The following is a 23,254-nucleotide window of genomic DNA, read 5'->3' on the forward strand; positions in this document are numbered from 1 at the left end:
CACTAACACAAAAAAGTCTTATAACGTCACCCATATAACGTCTGTCTAGAAAAAATCCCACATTAAAAATGACCGGTGGCATTTTTGTAAATTATTTGACTTTTTTAACTTCTGCCCATTCCAACACAGACGTAATTTAACGTCTGACCCACAGTACCCCAACGTTATGTAAAAATTAACGTCTGAGCTCTCTGCCCCCGACTTAATTTAACGTCTGACCCACTCTGCCCCGACTTAATTTAACGTTTGACCCCCTCTGCACCGACGTTAAGTAACGTCTGACCACGCAGCCCCGACGTCAATTTTTGGGTTTTCTCTATGCGAAACGCATAAACCCTAATTGTTTCGTCGTGCCACCAATTTTTTGCGAAGCTTCTTCATCGGCAACCACCATTCCGAGCACCTCCAGGTAATTTTTGAACGTTTTTCACCACCAAACTTGTTGGGATTTGATTATGGATTGATTTTAGGCGTTTTGAACCGAATATTTTCTGTTTTCATCCTCATTTGCAGTGTTTCGCGATCCTTCTCGTCGGTGACCATTATTCCGACCTCCTCTAGGTGAGTTTCGAACATTTTTCACCACCAAACTAGTTGGTATTTGATTGTGGATTGATTTTAGGCGTTTTCAACCGAATATTATACGTTTTCATCCCCATTTGCATCGTTTTGAGACTATTTTGCTTGTTATCTCTTTTTCATTGTATATTACTTGTATTTTTTTATTTGCAATTATAATTTTTATCTTAGACTATTTTTTTTAGTTTTTTTGGCCTATTTCTTTTTTTAATTGAATTTTTATAATAATATTTGTAAAATTACGAAATAAAATTATATTTATTGTTATTTGTAAAATTGGACTAATTGTATTTGATTTTTTAATATTATTGTTGCATTAATTTTTATTTTATGTATGTAGATTTATTATAGATTCATTGTGGACCAAGGTCGATCTACCGTATATGGATTCATTGAACCTCAAACCATTCAACCTTCGGGAAACTCACATGACCACATCAAACTTTATTTGCAAACATGGATGGTTGAGTCAAATAGAGAGATCTACTTTGCGCCATACATTGATGCGTGTGTTTTTTTTCTAGTAATATTTTATGAAGTATTATTAATTATTTCTGCTGAGTACTTGTGATTGACGGTAGGTATCATTGACAACTATGTGTCATCATTCTAAGATAATGCACGGTTGTATGGTTTTATTTATGCAATAGGAAGATTCCATCTGCTTTGAAAAACATGTTACAAGAGTAAGTATTAATTTTTTTCAATGATGCGACCTCCAATACAGACTCCTGCGCATAACCAGCAGAGGCACAAAGGCAATAGGCCTTAAGCGACTGGTAGAGTGTACGCCATGACCAGGGCGGAGGCAGAAGGTTCAGGTAACCTCGTTATAGGCCATTGTATGATAGTTGGAAAAGCTTGTTGTGTGCTATATGACTCTGGAGCGACACACTCATTTGTGTTAGATGCATGTGTGAAAAAGTTGAGTTTGTCGATGTGTGTGAGTTGCAGTGTAAACTTGTGGTGTCTACTCCGGCATCGGGTTTGGTCAGGACATCGTCCTTGTGTGCTAGGTGTCCAATGGAGGTAGAAGGACGCAGGTATAAAGTAAATCTGATTTGTTTACCTCTGCAGGAGTTAGAGCTGATCTTGGGAATGGATTGGCTCTCTACCAATTGCATTCTTATAGATTGTCGAGAGAAGAAGCTGCTTTTCCCCATCTCAGAGGAACCTGAGTTGTTAACATCTCAGGGGGTTATGAAGGAACTACAAGGGGGTGCACAATGTTACATAATCTTCACACATCTGGAGGTAGAGAAAGAGGAGGGGACGTCAGTTATACCTGTCGTGCATGAATTTGAAGATGTATTCCCGACGGAAGTGCCAGGTTTACCTCCCAATAGAGAAGTGGAATTCTCTATTGACCTGGTACCGGGAACCGGCCCGGTGTCGATGGCCCCATATCGGATGGCGCCGACGGAGTTGGTGGAACTCAAGAGTCAGATTGAGGAGCTTTTGGGGAAATAGTTTATACGACCTAGTACGTCACCTTGGGGAGCACCAGTGTTGTTGGTAAAGAAAAAGGATGGGAGTTCACGCATGTGTGTGGACTACAGGCAGTTAAACAAAACGACGATTAAAACAAGTATCCCCTCCCGAGAATAGACGACCTGATGGATCAATTGCATGGGTCATTGGTATTCTCAAAGATTGACTTGCAGTCGGGTTATCACCAAATATTGGTGAAGGCGGATGATGTGCAGAAGACGGCCTTCAGGTCCCAGTACAGACACTATGAGTATGTGGTTATGCCTTTTGGTGTGACCAATGCTCCAGCGGTGTTCATGGACTACATGAACCGGATATTCAAACCGTTCCTGGATAAGTTTGTCGTAGTCTCCATAGATGACATTCTTATTTATTCCAAGACTCAAGAGGAGCATGTCGAGCACCTGAGGGTAGTGCTTGGTATTTTGAGGGAGAAACAGTTGTATGCTAAACTGTCCAAGTGTGAGTTCTGGATGGACGAAGTGCAATTCTTGGGACATGTGATATCTGCCCAGGGGATAGCAGTGGACCCAGCAAAGGTAGAGGCAATGGTGAAGTGGGAAAGTCCCAAATCAGGGACGAAGATAAGGAGCTTCGTGGGTTTAGCAGGGTACTATAGAAGGTTTATTGAGGGATTTTCCAAGATAGTGGTGCCCTTGACGCAACTTACACGGAAGGACCAACCTTTCACTTAGACGGACAAGTGTGAGGAAAGTTTCCAAGAGCTTAAGAGGAGGTTGACGAGTGCTCCAATCCTAGTGATCCCTGATATTGGAAAACCTTTTGAGGTCTATTGTGATGCCTCTCATCTAGGGTTGGGCTATGTGTTAATGCAGGAGAAGAAGGCGGTGTGGCCTACGCTTCGAGGCAACTCAAGGTGCATGAGAGAAACTACCCCACTCATGACTTGGAGTTGGCGACTATCGTGTTTGCCTTAAAAATCTGGAGGCACTACCTCTACGGTGCTCAATTCCCGGTATTCAGTGATCACAAGAGTCTGAATTACATATTTGATCAGAAGGAGTTAAACATGAGACAGAGAAGGTGGATGGAATTCTTAAAGGATTATGATTTTGAGCTTTTGTACCATCCAAGGAAGGCAAACGTAGTAGCCGATGCTCTAAGTAGGAAGATGGTGCACACCGCTCACCTCATGATCAGAGAGGTGGAACTGTTGGAGAAATTCAGAGACATGAAACTACAGGTGGAGTTGGAATCAGGATTCATTAGATGTAGTAACCTGACCATATCTAGTGACTTCCTGAACTCGGTTAGAGAAAGACAGTTATTGGATGCTAGTCTGAACAAGATTAGAGAGCAATTGGGGTCGGAAGAGGCAAAGGACTTTGCTTTGGGTAATGACGGCATAGTGAGATTCCAAGGCAGAGTGTATGTGCCTGATGATGTTGAGGTGAAAAGGCTAATCCTTGAGGAAGGGCACAAGAGTCGCCTTAGCTTACATCCGGGCATGACTAAAATGTACCAGGACCTCAAGGAAAATTTCTGGTGGCAAGGTATGAAGAAAGAATTAGCACAGTTCGTGTCGACCTATCTGACCTGTCAGAAGGCAAAGGTGGAGAATCAGAGACCTGGTGGGATTATGCAACCCTTAGAGATACTAGTGTGGAAATGGGATAGCATCTCGATGGACTTTGTGACCCATCTGCCACGAACTTTTAAAGGACATGACACCATCTGGGTCATAGTGGACCGACTGACCAAGAGTGCGCATTTCATTGCAATGAACCTGAGGATGTCTATGGTTAAGTTGGCTCAGTTGTACATCAAGGAGGTTGTGAGGTTGCATGGGGTGCCTTCGAGCATTGTATCAGACAGAGATCCATGGTTCACATCACGGTTTTGGCAAATCTTGCAGGGTGCTTTAGGAAGCAAACTCACGATGAGTTCAGCCTATCATCCTCAGACAGATGGTCAGTCTGAGAGGACGATCCAATCACTTGAGGACTTGTTGCGGACATGCATATTGGATCACTTGGGTGCTTGGGATGAAGTGTTATCATTGATTGAGTTCACCTACAACAATAGTTTCCATGCAAGCATTGGGATGGCACCATATGAGGCTTTTTATGGTCAGAAGTGCAGGACTCCCTTGTGTTGGTATCAAGATGGGGAGGTTGTGTTAGTTGGGCCAGAATTGTTGGAGCAGACCACCGAGAAGGTGAGATTGGTGAGGAATAGAATGCAGGCTTCACAGAGCAGACAAAAGGCTTATGCAGACCGTAGGAGGAGGCCCTTGGAATTCGAGGCTGGAGGTCACATTTTCTCCTAAGCTCCTTGGTCCTTATCAAATCTCGAGAAGGATTAGACTAGTAGCGTATGAGATAGCTTTGCCTCCTCAGTTGGCAAATCTTCACCCGGTGTTCCACATGTCGCAGTTGAGGAAGTATATGTTTGATCTGGCTCATGTGTTGGAAGCTGAGGATATACAGATCACGGAGGACCTCACTATGGAAGTATCACCCATTGCTCTGGAGGATAGTAAGGTTGAGGAACACAGAGGAAAAACAGTCAGATTGGACAAGGTCATCTGGGATCAGAGGGCAGGTGACTCCACATGGGAGTTAGAGGAGGACATGAGAAATCACACCCGCACCTCTTCACCTAGTAAGTTTTCATTTTCGAGGTCAAAAATTTTGTTGTTGGGGAGAATGTAAGGCCCAATTTTATTTCTGTCCTAATGTTTAAGGGTTGGCCTTAGCACCCTAAGGGCTGGCCCATAGGGTGCTAAGGCCCTAAAGCTGCTAGGGTTTCCAATTCTGATTCATTCTTGCAAAACAGAACCCTAAGCGTTGCCCCATTCCTTTCAAAACACTCTGCTAGGGCTTGACTCCGATCTTGGCCAAAGATTTCTCGAGCTCAGTTCTGTTTTTCGCTCCATGTAAGTGTTTCTCAAGCTCGTACCTGTACTCCTTGAAGCTTATTTTCGTGTTCTTCCTTTTTGGGTTCCATAGTAACTTTTTTCTTTCACTGCCCCGCTGTTCTTCTAGTTTCTGAGACTACTTCTCGAACTGTTGTACTCTGCAGTTGGTGTCGAGGTCTCGTATAAGCCCTTTTCCAGGTAAGGGAAGCTAGGGTCCGTGTGTCTAGTCGTTCTTAGCTTGCTCTAAAATTATTGTATGATTTTGTGGACTTCATGCTACTGTGATTTGATAAAATGTCGTTGTAGCCTTTGGGTGTGATGTTTGCATGACTGTTGTGTGAATGAACAGTGGCGGGCACTGGTTTTCTCGCCCAAGTGAGCATGCCTCGCCTAGGCGAGACTAACAGAGGCTCGCCCAAACATTTCTGTGCGAACGGTCGCTCAGGCGACCTGGTTTCTTTTTTTGAGTGAGATGCAGTCTCGCTTAGGCGAGAAGGGGCTCGCCTAAGCGAGACATCGCAGAACCCATTGTTTCCCTATCGCGCTCTCGCCTAGGCGAGAAGGGTTTCGCCTGAGCAAGAGGGCCTCTCTCGCCTGAGCGAGGCCTGTTAGCTTGAGCGAGACTGCGGACAGGTTTTGGTGCTATTGTTGAATGGTTCATTGAGGTGTGGCTTGCTTGTCTTATCTAAATGCTTTACTAAAAGGGTTACGGGATGATGCCATGATGAATATATGAGTTTGAGATGGAAATGGTATGTTACCTTATTGGGTATAGATTTGGAAAGCATGAGTTGTATGATTTGTTGCTTATACATGATATTAGTGTTATGGGGACTTCCTGATTTGGTGGGTGGAACATGTAGAAAGTGTGGGTAGGACGTAATTTCATGACTCTTGTAGTGAGAGCTCTTGGTGGCGCCTCATCTGTTGGACGTAATTCCATGGACCTTCTTAAGGGGAGTCCCTGGTGGTGCCTCAACATAAGGACGTAATTCCACCGAGTATCGTGATGGTGCCTCAAGGCCAGGACGTAATTCCACGAAGGCCACGTGGTGGTGCCTCTTGAAGGGTATAATTCCGCGAAGGCCTCGTGGTGACGCCTCATTGCTAGGACATAATTCCACTGCCGCGTGGTGGTGCCTCATTATGGGTATCCGGATAGTCAAGTCTTGGGGGTCTTAAATGATTTTGGTAATCCACATGTGAATGTCTGTTATTCATGTTTGACTCTGAGATTGCATGTTGACTATTGTGATATAAGATTTCTTTACACTAGCTTACCCTGTTTGCTTGTTTGGTTGTCCTGTATGTGGCTCTTCTCTTATTTCGATGATCATCAATTCTATTGATGTGAGCAGATAGGAGAAAATCTGGCAGTGGTAATGATGATAGGAATGATACAGCTTGATGGACTGGATGGGTATTTGGGCCCACCATGGGGCCCATTGCTGAAGAATTTATCTGCTATGCTTTTCTTATCTGTACAAGACCTAGTACTATTAGTTCACTAGTGTATTTTGTTTTAGACCGTGTGGGACCTTTTTTATGTTTTATGGATATGTTGTGGTACGAAGTACTTCATATCCCAAATCTTCGTATCCTCTGGATATTATATATGTGGCGTTTTTATTAAATGGGCCTTATCTATTTATTTGGGACGTTACAGTTGAATTCCTTAACAAGTTTACAAAAACATTGAAGCTAAATTGGAAGCGGTGGATAAATTATGTCTTTTATACTATTTCTCAATTACTCTGAATCTCAGTTAGTCTTTGTTTTTGTTAAATATACAAACTATAATGATAATAGTTTACTTGGAGGATTTCTCGTTCCTGGAAATTTAAACATTAATCGGGTGTTTTAGTTTCTTTTTCTTTTCCTTTTCCATTTCCTTTTCCTTTTCCTTTTCCTTTTCCTTTTCCATAGAGTTATGTATATGAGTTGGAACCATGTGTGTCTTAATTTTGTGTTAATTATGATAGATACCACAAGCCAAACTCATGAACATTTCTAAGATATTACTAACAATATACCATATAAAACTGCAAAGTCTTCTATTTCTCATGTTGCTTAAAATTATCTATAGGAGTCTCTGAAGAAAAATTTGTATCTTGATTGATTAGCTTAGTTCTGCTGAAATTTTACTTGATAGAATGCTCTCTTCTCTATAAATTGCCAGAGGCAAAAAATCTTTTTGTTTTTTAATGTTCAAAGATATCATCAATCATAACTGCTTAGTTCCATTGGGTAAGGAAAATAAATATATCTAAAACATATTTGATGATTGATTGCGGCTTTAGTTATTTATTTTCTTTTGTCCTTCTGAAGGACTATTATTTGGGTTACTAATATGTTTTCTAAATGTTTAAACCACAGTGATGGTAAATTGGAAGAAGTGGATAAATTGTCTTTTATGTTGCTTCTCAGTTACACTTAATCTTAGTTAGTCTTGGTTTTTGTTAAATATACAAAAGTTAATAGTTTATTATATTTTCTTCATACTAAAAAGGAAGGTCCATGAATCGGCCTTAACCCATAAGATTTTATGGATATTTTGGTCTTGGTCTTGTGAACTTTTCCAATGAAAAATATTTTGGTGTACCAGTGTATTAAGAAATTAACAATTTTAACCACATATTTGATAACTAATTTTAAATGAAAAAAATACTTTCTCAAAACTATTTCTTTAGATTTATCAGACGATATAATAATTCTTTTTTGTATTGCTAATTCATAATATTTAAATCAATCGCCATTCGTTATTACAAATTCTTCAATTTTGTATATATTTAAACGTTAATTTTTAAATAAAATAGAAAAAGTATTACACCATTAAAACATAAAGATAACAAATAATGACTTAAAAACACTATAGAAAAAGTAGAGTAAATATCCATTTTAAAACTTAAAAAATTGCGTCCATCTATTTCCCCATTATCTTAGTGTTTTTTAATTATTTATCCACATAAATTTTGGAAACTAAAAAGAAATAAAGACGGGGTCAAGCCCGTAAGTAGTTTGGTCACTAGATCACCATGATTCCATAGCAAGATATGTATATGAATAACAAAACAGGCCAAACAGTGGATGAAAATGTTAACGTAAATTCAAGTGTTGGTTGAAGAGAACTTAACCCTTCAACCGAACTAGCATTTTGGAATTTCATACCAATGAAGAACACGGGTCACTCATGGTTTCAACAGTAAACAGATGGTTAAAATATGCCAAACAAAGAATAAAGTCATACAAGTAGCGTGTTATACTACAAGGTGAATGGAGTGTACATCCCAACAAAAGAATACCAATCCACCGCATCCATTATGGTCTTCAATTTAGTTTTTCAGTGGTCTATCAAGGCCGTTTCGGTCTCCGACAGGGGAGCTGCAATGCAACAACAAATTCCTATCTCAATAACCAACATACGAGAGGTCAAGTACATGTTGCATGAAGGAGGGGCAAGTACATGTTCGTCCCTTTACCCAAACAACCAAACAAAATCAAAATATATCCTTATTAAAAAAGAAGTGTATGCTGAAAATATATATATATATATATATATATATATAGGCAAATGTAATTTCTTCTGTAAAAGATGGAGCATAGAAAACCTTTTTTTATGGAGGAAGAATAACGAAACAAAAAAATGTCCTTAAAAATCACTCCTCCCTCAACCCCCAAAGTTTACTTCCTGTTCTGTATTTCAGAGTAGCAGAGCATTTTTAAAAAATCAGATGCTAAGAACCAAAACAGTGCGTGAAAAATTCAACATACCCAGAAGGTCTTCAAATGAATCTGTCAAAAGTGATGAATCCATTAAGAGTGGTGGTGAGAAGACTTGATCCTGTGTATCCTCAAAGTCAAAAATTGACCGCTGAGCATCAGATGTTGCATTTGACCCAGTATACGAGAGAAACCCATTTACATTGTCATAATCGGAGAGCCTCTCCAAATCATTCAACATATCTGGAAGTTCATCAAACTTGGTCACCCCATGCCCACCGGATGAATGACTCTCAAGCAAGGAATCATCCATTTGTGATACAAATAATCTTTTGCTCCTCAATGAAGCTCCCCTTTTTTCGGCATCTAAATGAGAAAAGTTGGTTTCTGAAAGGGGTACAAAGAAGTGCTCAGAACTTCCATCAGATTGACTATCCCGTGATGAATCTGAATTACATGACCGCAACGACAGCGCTGCTTCCCTTACCGACCTCTTCAAATTCTGGACATACAAACTGTCACTATCTACAAAACAAAGCCATTATCAGCCACTTTGTCTAACAGAACGATGAAATACCCTTGAAAAGAATATCATAAGCTTCAATAAAAATTTAAGCTCTTAACATAGCTCAAGCAAGAGTTCTTTAAGGATAAGCATGGACGGTGCACAAACTCACTTTCCTTTGTGCTGAAGCTTAATTGAATTACAAAGAATGGGAATCATGGAGCCAAGGGTTGAATTCTGAACCACTTGGTCATAGAGGCTTTTGATACGATGCCAAGCACCAACTCTCCTAAAAGCATAAATTGGGTGGAGGCTCAAGGATGTTTTATGACAAAACATTTAGACAAAACTCTTGGGACGACGAAGCATACCTTCAGCTGAACTCGCTACTTCATTATTTGAAGGAGGATCCAGAGATTTGCTGTCAGAGAGGTTCTCAGTCTGGCTGGTTTGAGGGGCAATACTCTGGCGCCTTTGGACATTTCCAGCTTTTCCAGAAGATGGGGTCAAGCTAAACAATTGAGGAAGCTTTAAAGTGGGAGGACTAATAGAAACCTTGTCAAGCTGAATATTAGATAATCTTGAAGTCACCTCACTAACATCATCAGTGCTATTGTCCTAAACAATGTAAAGTGATACGGAAACAATAGGGGCAAAATCAGACACGGTATTGTGAAGGGACTAAACCAACAATCACATTATACTAAAATAGAAGAATACCATCCTCCCACTACTCTGTGACTGGATAGGTGACGTTGACCGACCATTGTGTCTGCTCATTGGAGGTAGATTTGCGGCTATACAGTTAACCTTTTCTGTACACTCTGATATGGACCTCTGTATGGTTGGAGCAACGTCCTTGAGTTGGTTAATAAGGACCTGCAAATTAAACATGCAACTGTGTGAAATTCCTAGAAGAATCTTTCTTGTATAGGAACAACATTTAAGGATCAACTCTACACAACATACTCAACTCCTGCAAAAAAGATGACAAGATAGAGCAAAGTAGGCTTAAAATATACATCAATGTTTAAGTGTAAAACCAGCAGCTAACTAAAAGGGAATGCAATGCCTCCATGACCAGCGCCATATGCTGAATAATAAAGCTAACTTATTTTACTCATCTATTTGCATCAATACATTGGCCACAGACACAGCAATAATTATGAACAAGAAAGCAAACAAGGAAAATAAAGTTCTGTTTTCATCTTAAAGATACAGTTCACCAACTAAAAAAAATGTAAGAATTTAATATAAATCTAATCCCTCTTACATAAAGGGCATGCTAAAAACATCTGATTAAAACTTTTTGTCCACTTTTATAAACAATACATTCACAAGCAAAGTAAATTTTCCGTCCACCAAATAAAAAATGTAAGAATTTATATATAAATCTAATCCGTCGTACACAAAGGGCATGCTAAAAAGATCTCAACAAAACTTTTTGTCCACTTTTGTAAGCAGTACATTCCTAAGTAAAGTAAATTTTCCGGTAAATAAATATAACTTAATGCACAATAAAAGTCCCGAAAAGGAAAATTAACTAAGTAGTAAAAAATATCAAGGACAAGGACATCATTTCTCTTTCTACATATAAACATCAAATTGGTATAAACTGCATTAGAAAGAAATCCAACCTTGGTAGAATCTAGCTTAAATTAAAACATGGTTCAATGCATTACCTGGAAACTAGCTAAATGTTGCTGATGCTCTGCAAGGGTTGCTGCTAAAGACTCAGCATGGCCACTTGAACCCTCTTCCTGTCCACTGCGCAATATATCTGGACCCTCTCCATCATTTGCTTTTGCCTACAGATCATGGTATGGTTTAGATGTTTCTCTAAGCAATAAATAAGATAACCAAATATGACATGAATCAACTTACTACTTGTCAATATTTTTATCAACTGAATAATAAAGAAAATAATTATGGTCGAGAGAAAGGAGAATTAGAATTAATTAATGCACAATAAATAATAATCACCAAGTATTTGGAGCAAAAAAGCCTGATTATCTTAATTTTCAAAGTCTGGACTGTAAAAGCAAAAACTATATTATTGCACACTAAAATGGTTCGGGACAACTTACTCACTAACAAAACGGCAATGTTAAGAAAAGAACCTTTATCTTGATTAAAGAGTACAATATTTTTCCTAAGGTATTATTATGTGTTATAATTATAATTATAGAAATAAGCGAGATATATTTCATAATCATGCACAATTAGGACATTCTCACTAGACAAAAATGCAGAAGACCATGCCAAGTTTAAATATTTGTCAAGTATGATTTGTGAGCGTTGTCAATTAGATAAACATATTTGTCGGTCTTTTTCTAATAGTTTTAGTAAACAAGTTTTGTCTTTTCTTTAGTTCACTTTGATATTTATGATATTTCTCCTATAGTTACTCCTTTTGGTTTTTTAAATATTTTGTTACATCCACATATGATTATTCTAGATATACCTAGATTTGGTTAATGAAAAGTCTATCATATGTGTTTTCTATTTTTTAAATTTATCTAATGATGTTAAAACACAATTTGGTAGATCCATACATGTTTTTCGAAATGACAAAACCTGTGAATATTTATCTAACCAATTTGTGTAGTTCATGGTATCCGATGGTATTCTTCATTAAACTTTGCCTTCATACTCCTCAATTAAATGGAGCAGTGGAACATAAAAATAGATATCTCTTCTCAACCTGTAGTTATAACTTTTTCCTTTGTTGTTCAAATGTCTTCGTGGGTATCATCAATCTCAAAGAGTATCAATGTTTTTTCTCCTGATTTTAATCAATATTGCATTTGTTGAAGTCTCTTTTCTAGGGTACCACATATTTGTACCAGGTTGAGATAAAATTTCTCCTCAATCGTTCATGTATGCCTTCTTGGATATCATCATTCTCAAAAGGGCTATCAATATTTTTCTCCTAATCTTAATCATTATTTGTTTGTTGATGTCACTTTGAGTCCCATATTACATGCTCGATCCTTCCTATCAAAACATTTGCAGTCATTTTCCCACCTCTATGAATCTTATTCCATCACTAACAAATGATTTTGCCATGCCTCAAGATGCTTCCCAGCACCTCTTTAGGTGTATATCAACGTCATCCATGGCCCATTGACATTCTTGTTCAAGACCCATATTCAACAAATAATGATATAGTGAAGGTCTTCTCATAATGCTTGTTCCTACCATGCCACTATCTCCCACTCCGAATCTAGTCATCTCCTCTGAAAAATGATTAGCCTATTGCTATTCAAAAGGATATATGTTATACTTGCACCCCTTTCACCTACTATACTAACTTAAGTTATCATAATTTTGCCCTATACACTTTACTTGTTTGTCTTCATTATCTTTTATTCCTATTTCTAAATCTCTAGGTAAAGTTTTATCTCACCCAGAGCACTGATAAATAATGATTGATGTGTGTCCTTCAATGTAGTGGTACTAAGGTGTTAGTTCCCCTTGCAGCTAACAAATTAGCCGTTAGATGTGATGCTTTTAAAATTTTTAAAAATGGACTTGATGGAAAAACTAATTGTTAAAGCTCACCTGGTTGCCAAACGATACACACAAATTTACGGCCAAGATTACGTTCACACTTCCTCATGTAACTAGAATGACATTTATCCAACTTCTCTTCTTCACTATAGCCATTTTAAATTGCACTATATTAGCTTGACATGAAGAATGTGTTTCTACATGATCTTGACAAAGAAGTCTAAAAGGAGCAAACTCCTCAATTTTGTTGTTAAGGGGGAGTCATTTGTTATAGTATGTTGTCTTCACATGTCCTTGTATCGCCTTAAGAAATCACCCTGTGCATTTTTGAACTATGATCCATGAGTTTGGGATGATGTCATGTGATGTTGGTCAGCTTTTGTTTCAGCATCATTCTCTCCAAGTATCAGTGTTATTCATATCGAATAACGGAAAATATCAAAGACTCAAAAAATCTTTTATAAAGTTATAACAGAAACCATAACAAATTATGGTGGAAACATTGTGGTCAAAAGAAATATAATGTACACATTTAAAAAAAACAAAAAAACAAATAAAATTGTAATGCAAAATAGGTATATTATGTGGGATGTTCTTGATTCTAGTGTTAATCAATTTAATTTATTAATATTTTCACAGTAATCAGTCACCGAGACAGAATCATAATTGGAACCAAAGACTCTACTTTCCAACTCATACTAGGTACAAATATCTTGCTTCAGAGAGCATGTATGATGAAGATTGTTCCATAGTTGCCTAGTGGTGGAAAAGGGCCCATAGTTCCAGATATCATGGTACCCCATAACCATGTCATAATGAGAGAGTCTTCATCTTTCCATGACTCAAACTGAAGATCCAATTCATTCGGAGCATTCCCTTCAATATGATTCAACCTCTTTTTACCCTTCAATTTCCTACGAATAAATTGTGCCAGCACAAGATAATTTTGACCATTGAGCCAAATAGCTATTAGTAGCACAAGAAGATCATTAGACGTCAGGGGTAGTAAAGGGGTGGACCTGGCTACTAGCTACTCACGGAAATTTTTTCTCCAACCATCATCAAATACACACTCATGAAAGAGCACATGGAAGGTTGGGTTTGCCTAGGGTTAAACCTCAACACTCGTGCCTACCTTGAAACAGAGAGGAGAGGTCAACAAGTCCAGGGGTGGTAGTCTCGTCAAGTTCCAACTTTGGTAGGGCAACCCGTGGCTTACAAATGCTAAAAATGCTGACACACAATGGCACATATGACCGCAATTTAGGGCTCAGGTCTTTCAAGGATACATCAATTAAGGGCCATCGATTCACCTAGTATGGATGCTGGGAAAAAAATCCAGCAATGAATAGTGACGGAATGAAAAGAAGGGGTCAAAATGAAGACTGTTGAAAAATGAGAAAAGTGAAAAATCAAAGCTCCCAAGATTGGGAACTCTAATGCCGACTTGAAAAGGAGAGGAATAATCTCAATATGTTGTGATAATAATCTCAATGTACAAGGTTCCTATTTATATCGCTATGACAATAAATTCATTCCCTGAATTAGGGATTCGATCTCCAGAATCATGGATTCAATCTTTCATGATTATCTAATATACTAATTAACAATAATAGGGAATAGATAAGGAAACAAAAAAAAAAAATTGTAATATTTAACATCAATAAACTTCCTATCTTTCAATGTTGGAATCTCAATGTAATATTTTTTACAGGGTTTTGTGCTCAAAAGGTTTAAATTTACTAATGATTCCCTATTTATAAAAGTTGTTCATTAAACTATTTTTTACCCATATCACTAATAAGCATATAAGTGTCTCTTATTACACATACAGCTATAATAGCCAAAATTTGACCAGGTACTTCAAACTTGACATTTAAACCTCACCTCGTTTTCTCCAAATGGATCAAAAAATGAAGATACAAAAGAAGAGGACAAAAGAGATAAAAAACATTGTCATCCACCATGTTAGAATGACACCCAAAGCAGTAAAGAGGAACCCAGATTCCCTGCCTCAAAGCATGCAAGACATGGGTTCTTCAGGCTAACCAGTAGATGACTCTCGCAGCCAGCAATTTTAGTAAAGAACATTTGTTCATTTTATTTTACCCCTTATTTTCTCGCATTCATTCAACAGCTTCAGATTTTAAGGATCATCTAGGTGTCATCTGAGTGAAAATAATACACTTGGAGAGTGAACTTTGACAGTCTAGCTGAATGTCAAGTCAAACCCAAGGTCGAAGCTATCCTATCAAGCTTGAAAGAAAGGAATTATAAGAGCATACCAGATGAAGAGATTGTTTGTGGATACGCTGCAAGGCATGGGTCCATCGCCGTATAACCTCTGCCACATCAACAGTTTGGTGGACTCTTCCAGTTCTGTCATCCACAATCGTTAATGTCTCATTGCTAAAATGTGATCCATCACTTTCTTCTTTGTTATCAATAGCAGACAAATCCCCAGGCTGACCAGATAATACATCTGAATATGGAGCTTGAGAACTCTGATCCATTGCTGCAAGCAAAGATGATCCAGAAATTCGATACCTGAAATTTTTGCATCAAAAAGTAAGCTGGTAATTTGGAATACATGTATAGAAAGGCAAGGAAGGCTACATCACAACATTACCTGTGTTCTCGATGAGCAATCAGGTCCTCAATAGGACCAGATGCAAGGACTTCATGTTGACCTGTATCAAAAGCTCAATATCATCATAAGCTATTCTCTTTTATAAAACAGTCAAAAAATGATATAAAAAAGAGGATTCTAGGTCATGGAGAGACAAAGTATGGAATCTTAATATCATAATTGAAAGGATACCAATACCAATTGTTTATCATCAACACTCATCATGGAAAATGTAATGGGGATATCAGAAATGATAAAGTAAAAATAAAAACTTCAAATATTTACGATTTTGTATAGCTAAACCACAAAAATGGCAGAATCACGTTAGAATACACTCAGAAGAGCAAAAACTTACTATTACTTGATTCATAAATACGAAATACAATTGTAAAGATATAATATCAGAAATCAAACTCACTAGAATAACATGATCCATTAGACATGGAAAGTGCAAGAGCAGTATTAATAATTGCACTTACTTTTACGGGCTAATAAAGACTCCCATAATCGAGTGGCCTTAGAAACTAAATGGGAATTCTGACTTGAACTGGAGACAAGATCGTCCCAGAGCTCTCCTTCCAACTTCACTTTATTCCTCAAGTCATGGAGTTTTTCCAATTCTTGTTGCAAATAAGCCTGAATTCAGATTTTATATTGTAATTGCATAAGTAACAAATACATAAGGAATATTCCTGACGGGAAAGAGGATATGAACTATATACGCATACACAATACATAACTATGCAAGACGGATTTGGTACAAAGCATTTAGTAATCGGTATACCTCTTCAGCACATAAACCTCGAAATTCGGCTGTCATTTCATGAGCCAAGTTTGACCACATAGCCTGACGTTGTACAGCCATCTCTGCGTTCTTAAGAAACTTTCTTCTTTCAAGGGCTATTCTTGCCTGTTTAAGACCAAAGACTCAATTGAGTAACTTAAAGACCAAGAAAATCAACATAGAATTAAAACTCTTCTTTCCCATTTTCATCAGTATTTGCATATGAAAATAAGTCATAGGAAACACACAAAGACAACATATTATTGATACTTTGTACGACTTCAATCTAGAAAAACGAATTAACGTATTATTGATACTTTGTATGACTTCAATTTAGAAAAACAATTACACAAAAAGGACAAAAAAATCTTCAAAACAGTCAGAATGACCCTTTGGCATTATATAGAAAACATGCCAAACTAATCATATAATGGCATCAATTACAACAACACATGCACAGATTCCACATAACAATAGTCACTTCATTCTTAACATTTTTAAGAAATACCACCATTACCTTTGTAACTGGAAGTAGAGTAGCTGCATGTGAGAAGGCTACATCAGTCAATGGTGCGGGCAATGGATTAGAAGATATGTCAGCAGTAAATGTCCTTCGATGAACCTCTCGTAAAGCATGCAAAGAAAGTTGCCATAGAAGCTCAACAAACCTACATCAGAATGTAGACTTAAATAACTTTAGAACTGTCATTAACAAAATCCAAACAATGAACTTCAATTACCAACTTACCATATGCGACTACTATTACAACATAGCAAAAGCTTTAACTTACAAGGTTGGCTCCGACAGAATAAACCAAGTCTTTAAGATCAGTCCGTTTTAATTCAATTAATTTTTCTTGATCTCTCTTTACCTGTCTTCCACCATATCAGTTATTCGTATTATGGCTTTATATTAGTCTTCTCCTCATATGACCAAACAATTTTAGGCCATATTCTATTTGTACCATCTCAAATGCATTAACTACCAATCCTGTCTTGCATGTTCACTAATCTACAACACTTAGCTTATGCTCGTTTTAGGTCTTTACCGACCAGCATTCAGTATCATAAACCAAGGATTTTACCGTTAATAGTACAGTAAGTATTATCTAGGGCAAAGGTCTCGTACACTCTATACCTCTAGCTACTTTGTTCAGTTCAGCAATTCTTCAAATAATTCTTAAACTGTTAGCAGATTACAAATTGTCCAAGATTTCACTGATTACATCGATATCTATCCATCAACAATGCACCAAATTGCTAAAAAGACAAGACCCTTAAATCAAACTCATTTTACCCCTACTCAGAGGGATCAAGACAGCCAACTACACGCAAATACAAATCAGCATAGCATCACGCAACCAATCACAAGCAAACACACTAACCTAGGTCCACAGCACGTAGCAAGTGAAGAAACCCTCGAATTACTCCTCGGTAACGCTCCCTGCGACTCAAGCTCGCTGATAATCCCTTGCACAACCTGTTCCATCGCCATCCAAACACATTCACTCAAATTACATAAAAAATAGAAAAAAAACAAAAAAAAAAAAACAAAATCGATATACCTTGCGAAAATCACGCGACTGCGCGGAATCGAAAATCGGCCAGACCTTGTCGAAATCCTGGGAGATCGAGAAAACGCGGGTTAGAGTTAGAGCGAGAGATCATATAGGAAACGACACTAGTAGCGAAAGTGGATTGAGACATACTTTGGCGGATTGAATTGGACCTCTGAGAGATGAAAGGATGAAGTAGAGAAGCTGTTCCCCCAATTTAGGGTTGGAGTGACGGAAATGCCCGACCCGAGGAGTCGCGTTGGATGCTCCGACTCCGATAATCGCCGGATCCAGTCCCAACAACAAGCAATTCGTGTACATTGCACTCTCCAGCTCTATCTCTCTCTCCTTCTCTCTGTCCATCGTCATCACCTTCTCTCACACACACTCTCTCTCTTTATCTCTCTCTCTATTTATATTCTTCTTCTTCTTCTTCGGTGTTCTCTGTGTGTGTTTCGGTTGCTTCGTTTTCTTCCTCCGATCCTGGTCTATCGTGATGTGTAATTGTGTTTTCGATTTTTGATTTTTGTTGTTTTATATTTTCAGGGTTGAGGTCCCTGGTAACGTGCGAAATTGCGGAGCAGTACCGTAATTTGAAAAGCAGGGCTGGGTTTGGAATTTCGGGAAGTTTGGGTTTTGTAAATTGGTTGCTATTACACCGCTTTGGGAAATGAGATACGACGTCGTTCGATGCCGGCCCAATTCTATCGTTGCACGTCTTGTCGTTTCGGGTTACGTGAGGTGGAGTGTTTCGTCGTGCTTGGAACGCTCAGACTAGTTCTTCGAATTTGAATACAGAAAAATAAATGCTTGTTAAAAAATTATACCAGTTTTGACGGAAAAAGAAAATTTTCCCAATTAATGATGTTGTATAATTGGATTTTTATTGGTTAATTATGTTTTACGTAACATAAATCATTATAAATTAATGTTATATAATTGGATTTTGATTGGTTAATTGGGTTTTACGTGAAATAAATCATTGTAAATTAATGTTATATAATTGGATTTTTATTGATTAGTTGTGGTATAAGACAGGTAAGGAGGAAGATTTTGTTGGGTGGCTTTATAAACTTTATTGTAAAAAAATTACTTTCACGCAATGATTCACGTCAGAAATAGGCTTTAATTTAAAGCTCCAGAACGAAGTTCTTTTATCCTGAATTTTAAGTCTTTTGAGGAGAATTTTAAAAAATTAATAACTGGATAGGTTTCAAAAACTATGATATATGACTAAATTATATTTTAAAACACGATTTTATTTTTTTAATAATGTTAATTGCATTTTAAAATATTATTCTTTTTAAAAATGTAAAATCTCCCTTCAAAACAAGATTTTAAGTCGTATTTTAAAATATAATTTTTGTAAAACCTTCATTTTATTTATGTCTTAATTTAAAAAGGTTGGCCCATAAAGAACCAAAAATCCTAAGTTTGTTCTACCACACTCATTCTACTCGCTTTCAGAATTAACCCCTTTTTCCTTAGAGCTGCAGCCGTCCCCTTCTGCTAGGGTTTGGTACCACCTTGGTCAAGCAAGTTCGAACCAGTTCATTTCTTCTCCACGTAAGTGTTTCATCATCCGTGCTTGCATTTTCTGCTACTGTTATTCTGGGTAACTTATGTCCCCATTGTTCCTTTAAATTTTTCCAGCTCCTTAAGTTGTTTCGTGAGTTGCCATGCCCACTGCTTAGAGTCGAGGTCCTGTTCTAACTATTTTCAGGTAAGGGAAGCTAGATCCTTTTGTATATTCCGTGAGATCTACTTGTTGTACGTTTATTTCATGATTAAATAGACTGTGTGTGAATATGAGTTGCTGGAATACATGTTTGAACTGTTTGGAGCGTGTTTGGGTGATTGTTGCACGAGAGAACAATGGTGAGTGTTGGTTTTCTCGCCCAAGCGAGCATGTCTCGCCTAGGCGAGATTAAGAAAGGCTCGCCCAGGCCATTTCATGCGAGTTGTCGCTCAGGCGACTAACCACGCTTTGAGCGAGCGAGTGTCTCGCTCAGGCGAGGGAAGTCTCGCCTAAGCGAGAAGGAGCTGAAGACCATTGTTCTTGATGTCGAGCTCTCGCCTAGGCGAAAAGAGCTCGCCTAAGCGAGAGTCCCTCTCACCTAAGCGAGGCCTTTCTGCCTGAGCGAGAAGCTGTGCGAGAATGCGGCCTATTTGGTTGTTTCTTTGTTCTGAATTGTTGGCTCTATGTTTGTGTTGATCTTGCTCTTAAAATATGAATTGGGTGATTATGTATGAATGAGATAATCTATAGTCTGTAATGGATGAGTTCAATATGATTTGGGCATGTTACATGTATGGTTGGTTTCATGTATTGAATATGATGAGTTGGATATGGATTTGATATGAGATATGGAAAGATTCATGGATAAGAAAGGATGACTCTTGACATGGTATCGGCATGAGGTACAATTCTATATTCGTGGTTTGGGAAGGATGAGTTATTATTGATTCAACATGGAATATGGATGAGGAATGGGTACAAAGGTTGGCATGAGATTTAAATGCATGATTAATATTATTTGGTTGTTTGAATATATGTGGTATGTGGTCAGTACATAAATCTATAAGTCTCTAGGTGAGACTTTCTAGTCGTACTTCAGTGGTCGGGACGTAATTCCATGACTCCTGTTAGTGGGAGTTCATGGTGGTGCCCCATCTGATGGCTTCTTCTTGTCTTCATTGAAGCTTGCATGAAGAATGAAGGCTCCATGGATGGTGTTGGATGCGGAAGCATGAAGGAAAGAAGCTTAAGGTGTTTGGTTTGGTGTAGGTGAAAGGATTCTTAAGAGAGGTGAGGCCAACTCCTAAGGAAGAAGACTAGAGTAAACTAGAGAAGAGTTTACTCTAAGGTGAGCTCAAAAGAGATTTGTGCACAAATTTGGGCAGCAATTCATTACTCAATTTCAAGCTGAAAAATACATCTCCTAAGCCTTCTATTTATAGGCTAAAATGAGACCAAGGGGTCTCCAAAAAGTGGAGGGAAAAAGGAGTCTAGAAAGTTGAATTTTGGAGCCAAAAAGGAACATGTGGGAGGTGTGACTTGCCACCTAAGCAAGTCACACTTGTCTTGCCATGGGAAGCTAACTCTCATCCTTGAAGAGCAAGTTTGAGAAGCTTCTAGGCTTTTCTAGAGTAGACACACTACTCTTGGCCCATTTGGCCCAATTCCCATTTTGGTCCAAAATTACTTCTAAAGCCCAATTTCCTCTAAGGCCCAATACATGGCCCAAAGAAAATCCTATTCTACTGGGCCCAAAATACAAAGCCCAAAATAAAATCCTAATCTAGTATTTACAAGCAAAATGTCCTAGGCTAGGTCTTCACATCTTCCTTGGCCCATGTGAAGTTCATCTTGGGCCTTGCATGCGCATTTAAGGCTCATTCCTATTGTATTCTCCTAGCCATGGCTCTTGTTGTAGGTCCCTTGGCTCGAGGCTTCTCATCATCCCCTCCCTCTTGAGAAGGATTTGCCCTCAAATCTGTAGTCTCTGCCTCATCATCTATACCACCTGCAAAAGGTATTAAGTCAGCAACATTAAAGGTGGCATGCACATCATAGCCTTCAGGCAACTCTAGCCTATACGCATTATCATTTACTCTTTTCAGCACTTTAAAGGGACCATCACCTCGAGGACTAAGTTTAGACTTCCTTTGCTTAGGAAATCTATCTTGTCTAAGGTGTAGCCACACCCAATCCCCTTCTTCAAAAATCATTTCCCTCTTCCCCTTATTGTTGTACTTAGCATACCTCTCTGTTTGTTGCTGGATTTGGCTTTTAATCTTTTCATGCATTTTTTTAACAAAATCAGATTTTGCCACCCCTTCTTTATGAATAAAATCAAAAGATGTAGGAAGTGGTAGCAAGTCCATGGGAGTGAGAGGATTAAAGCCATAAACAGCTTCAAATGGAGAGATTTTAGTAGTCCTATGAACTACTCTATTGTAGGCAAACTCAATATGGGGAAGGCATTCATCCCAAGATTTGTGGTTCCCTTTCAAAATTGCCCTTAACATAGTAGACAGAGACCTATTAACAACTTCAGTTTGCCCATCAGTTTGTGGGTGACATGAAGTAGAGAAATTAAGCTTACTTCCTAACCTTGACCAAAGTGTTTTCCAAAAGTGGCTAAGGAACTTGGTGTCTCTATCAGAAACTATGGTGCGGGGTATACCATGAAGCTTGACCACATCTCTAAAGAAAAGCCTAGCAATGTTGCTAGCATCATCCACTTTGTGGCAGGGTATAAAGTGTGTCATTTTGCTAAAACGATCTACCACCACAAAAATGGAATCAAAACCCCTTTGTGTTCTTGGGAGTCCTAAGACAAAATCCATACTTATATCTTCCCAAGGGGTTGAAGCAACAGGCAAGGGGGTGTATAATCCATGAGGCATTATTTTAGACTTAGATTGTAAGCATGAAATACATCTATTACAATGCCTTTGGACATCCTTCCTCATATGGGGCCAAAAGAATTTCTCTTTTAAAAGACCTAGGGTTTTTTCTACCCCAAAATGGCTCATTAATCCCCCTTCATGTGTTTCTTGAACAAGGAGTTTTCTTTGTGAACATTGGGGAATACAAATTTTTCCTTCTTTAAACAAATACCCCTCGTTCACATAGAAACCTCCTTGAGGTCTTTCCATACATTCAGCATAAGTAGAGGAAAACTCAGAATCTTGATTATACATTTCTGGAATGTGATCAAATCCAAGAATTTGGGCTCCCAATTTTGAAAACAAGGTGTGCCTTCTAGACAAGGCATCAGCCACCACATTACTTTTGCCCTTCTTGTACTTTATCACATAAGGAAATTGTTCCAAGAATTCCATCCACTTAGCATGTCTTTTATTCAGCTTATGTTGGCCCTTCAAATATTTTAGCGACTCATGGTCACTATGAATGACAAACTCTTTGGACACAAGGTAGTGTTCCCAAGTTTGAAGGGCCCTAACTAAGGCATACAATTCCTTATCATAGGTGGGATAGTTGAGGGAGACACCATGAAGTTTTTCACTGAAATAAGCAATTGGGTGCCCTCCTTGCAACAACACAGCACCTATTCCTACACCGAATGCATCACACTCTAGCTCAAAGGTTTTTGAAAAGTTTGGTAAAGCTAGAATGGGTGCATTGGTGAGATTTTCCTTGAGTTGTTGAAAAGCAGACTCTTGTTTTTCACCCCAATTAAAAGATACATCTTTCTTGACAAGTTCATTGAGGGGTGAAGCCAAAGTAGAGAAGTTAGGAACAAACCTCCTATAAAAGCTTGCCAAACCATGGAAGCTCCTAACCTCTCCAACATTTTTAGGAGTAGGCCATTCTTGGATGGCCTTTATTTTTGTAGGGTCAACATGGACCCCATTTTTGTTCACAACAAAACCTAAGAAAACTACACTATCTACACAGAAAGTACATTTCTCTTTATTAGCAAACAAACTATTTACCCTAAGGATGGTAAGGATAGACCTCAGATGGTCTATGTGCTCATGCAAGCTCTTGCTATAAATCAAGATATCATCAAAATAGACAACCACAAACTTTCCTATGCACTCTCTAAGGACATGGTTCATTAGC

The 23,254-nt window shown here is 38.3% G+C and overlaps 2 protein-coding genes across 2 annotated transcripts; one reads left to right on the forward strand and one right to left on the reverse strand.

Annotated features, from left to right (window-relative positions):
* Window positions 1-1,372: 1,372 nt before the first annotated feature.
* LOC114180529 (uncharacterized) lies at window positions 1,373-2,049 on the forward strand. The gene is made up of 2 exons (XM_028066842.1): window positions 1,373-1,564; window positions 1,657-2,049. The coding sequence occupies exons 1-2, from the start codon at window positions 1,373-1,375 to the stop codon at window positions 2,047-2,049; spliced, it is 585 nt and encodes a 194-aa protein (XP_027922643.1).
* Window positions 2,050-8,047: 5,998 nt separating this feature from the next.
* On the reverse strand, window positions 8,048-18,253 carry AUG6 (HAUS augmin-like complex subunit). Its single transcript, XM_028069088.2, has 13 exons — window positions 17,812-18,253; window positions 17,668-17,724; window positions 17,488-17,582; window positions 16,620-16,770; window positions 16,103-16,228; window positions 15,798-15,954; window positions 15,319-15,379; window positions 14,975-15,236; window positions 10,859-10,984; window positions 9,897-10,055; window positions 9,548-9,794; window positions 8,723-9,196; window positions 8,048-8,332 (listed from the first exon to the last, which is right to left on the reverse strand). The coding sequence occupies exons 1-13, from the start codon at window positions 18,025-18,027 to the stop codon at window positions 8,292-8,294; spliced, it is 2,172 nt and encodes a 723-aa protein (XP_027924889.1). The 5' UTR covers window positions 18,028-18,253; the 3' UTR covers window positions 8,048-8,291.
* Between the last annotated feature and the right edge of the window lie 5,001 nt (window positions 18,254-23,254).

The sequence above is a fragment of the Vigna unguiculata genome, chromosome 4, assembly GCF_037176805.1.
Source record: "Vigna unguiculata cultivar grain cowpea cultivar isolate G323 ecotype 2 chromosome 4, ASM3717680v1, whole genome shotgun sequence".
Classification (NCBI taxonomy): domain Eukaryota; kingdom Viridiplantae; phylum Streptophyta; class Magnoliopsida; order Fabales; family Fabaceae; genus Vigna; species Vigna unguiculata.

Coding starts and splice junctions, on each gene's coding strand:
- LOC114180529 (XM_028066842.1), top strand. CDS start 1,373: ATGACCAGGGCGGAGGCAGAAGGTTCAGGTAACCTCGTTATAGGCCAT. Junction 1,565..1,656: donor GGTGTCTACTCCGGCATCGG/GTTTGGTCAGGA, acceptor TTACCTCTGCAG/GAGTTAGAGCTGATCTTGGG.
- AUG6 (XM_028069088.2), bottom strand. CDS start 18,027: ATGACGATGGACAGAGAGAAGGAGAGAGAGATAGAGCTGGAGAGTGCA. Junction 15,380..15,797: donor GTCTTTATTAGCCCGTAAAA/GTAAGTGCAATT, acceptor CTTTTGATACAG/GTCAACATGAAGTCCTTGCA. Junction 10,985..14,974: donor ACAAACAATCTCTTCATCTG/GTATGCTCTTAT, acceptor CATGATCTGTAG/GCAAAAGCAAATGATGGAGA.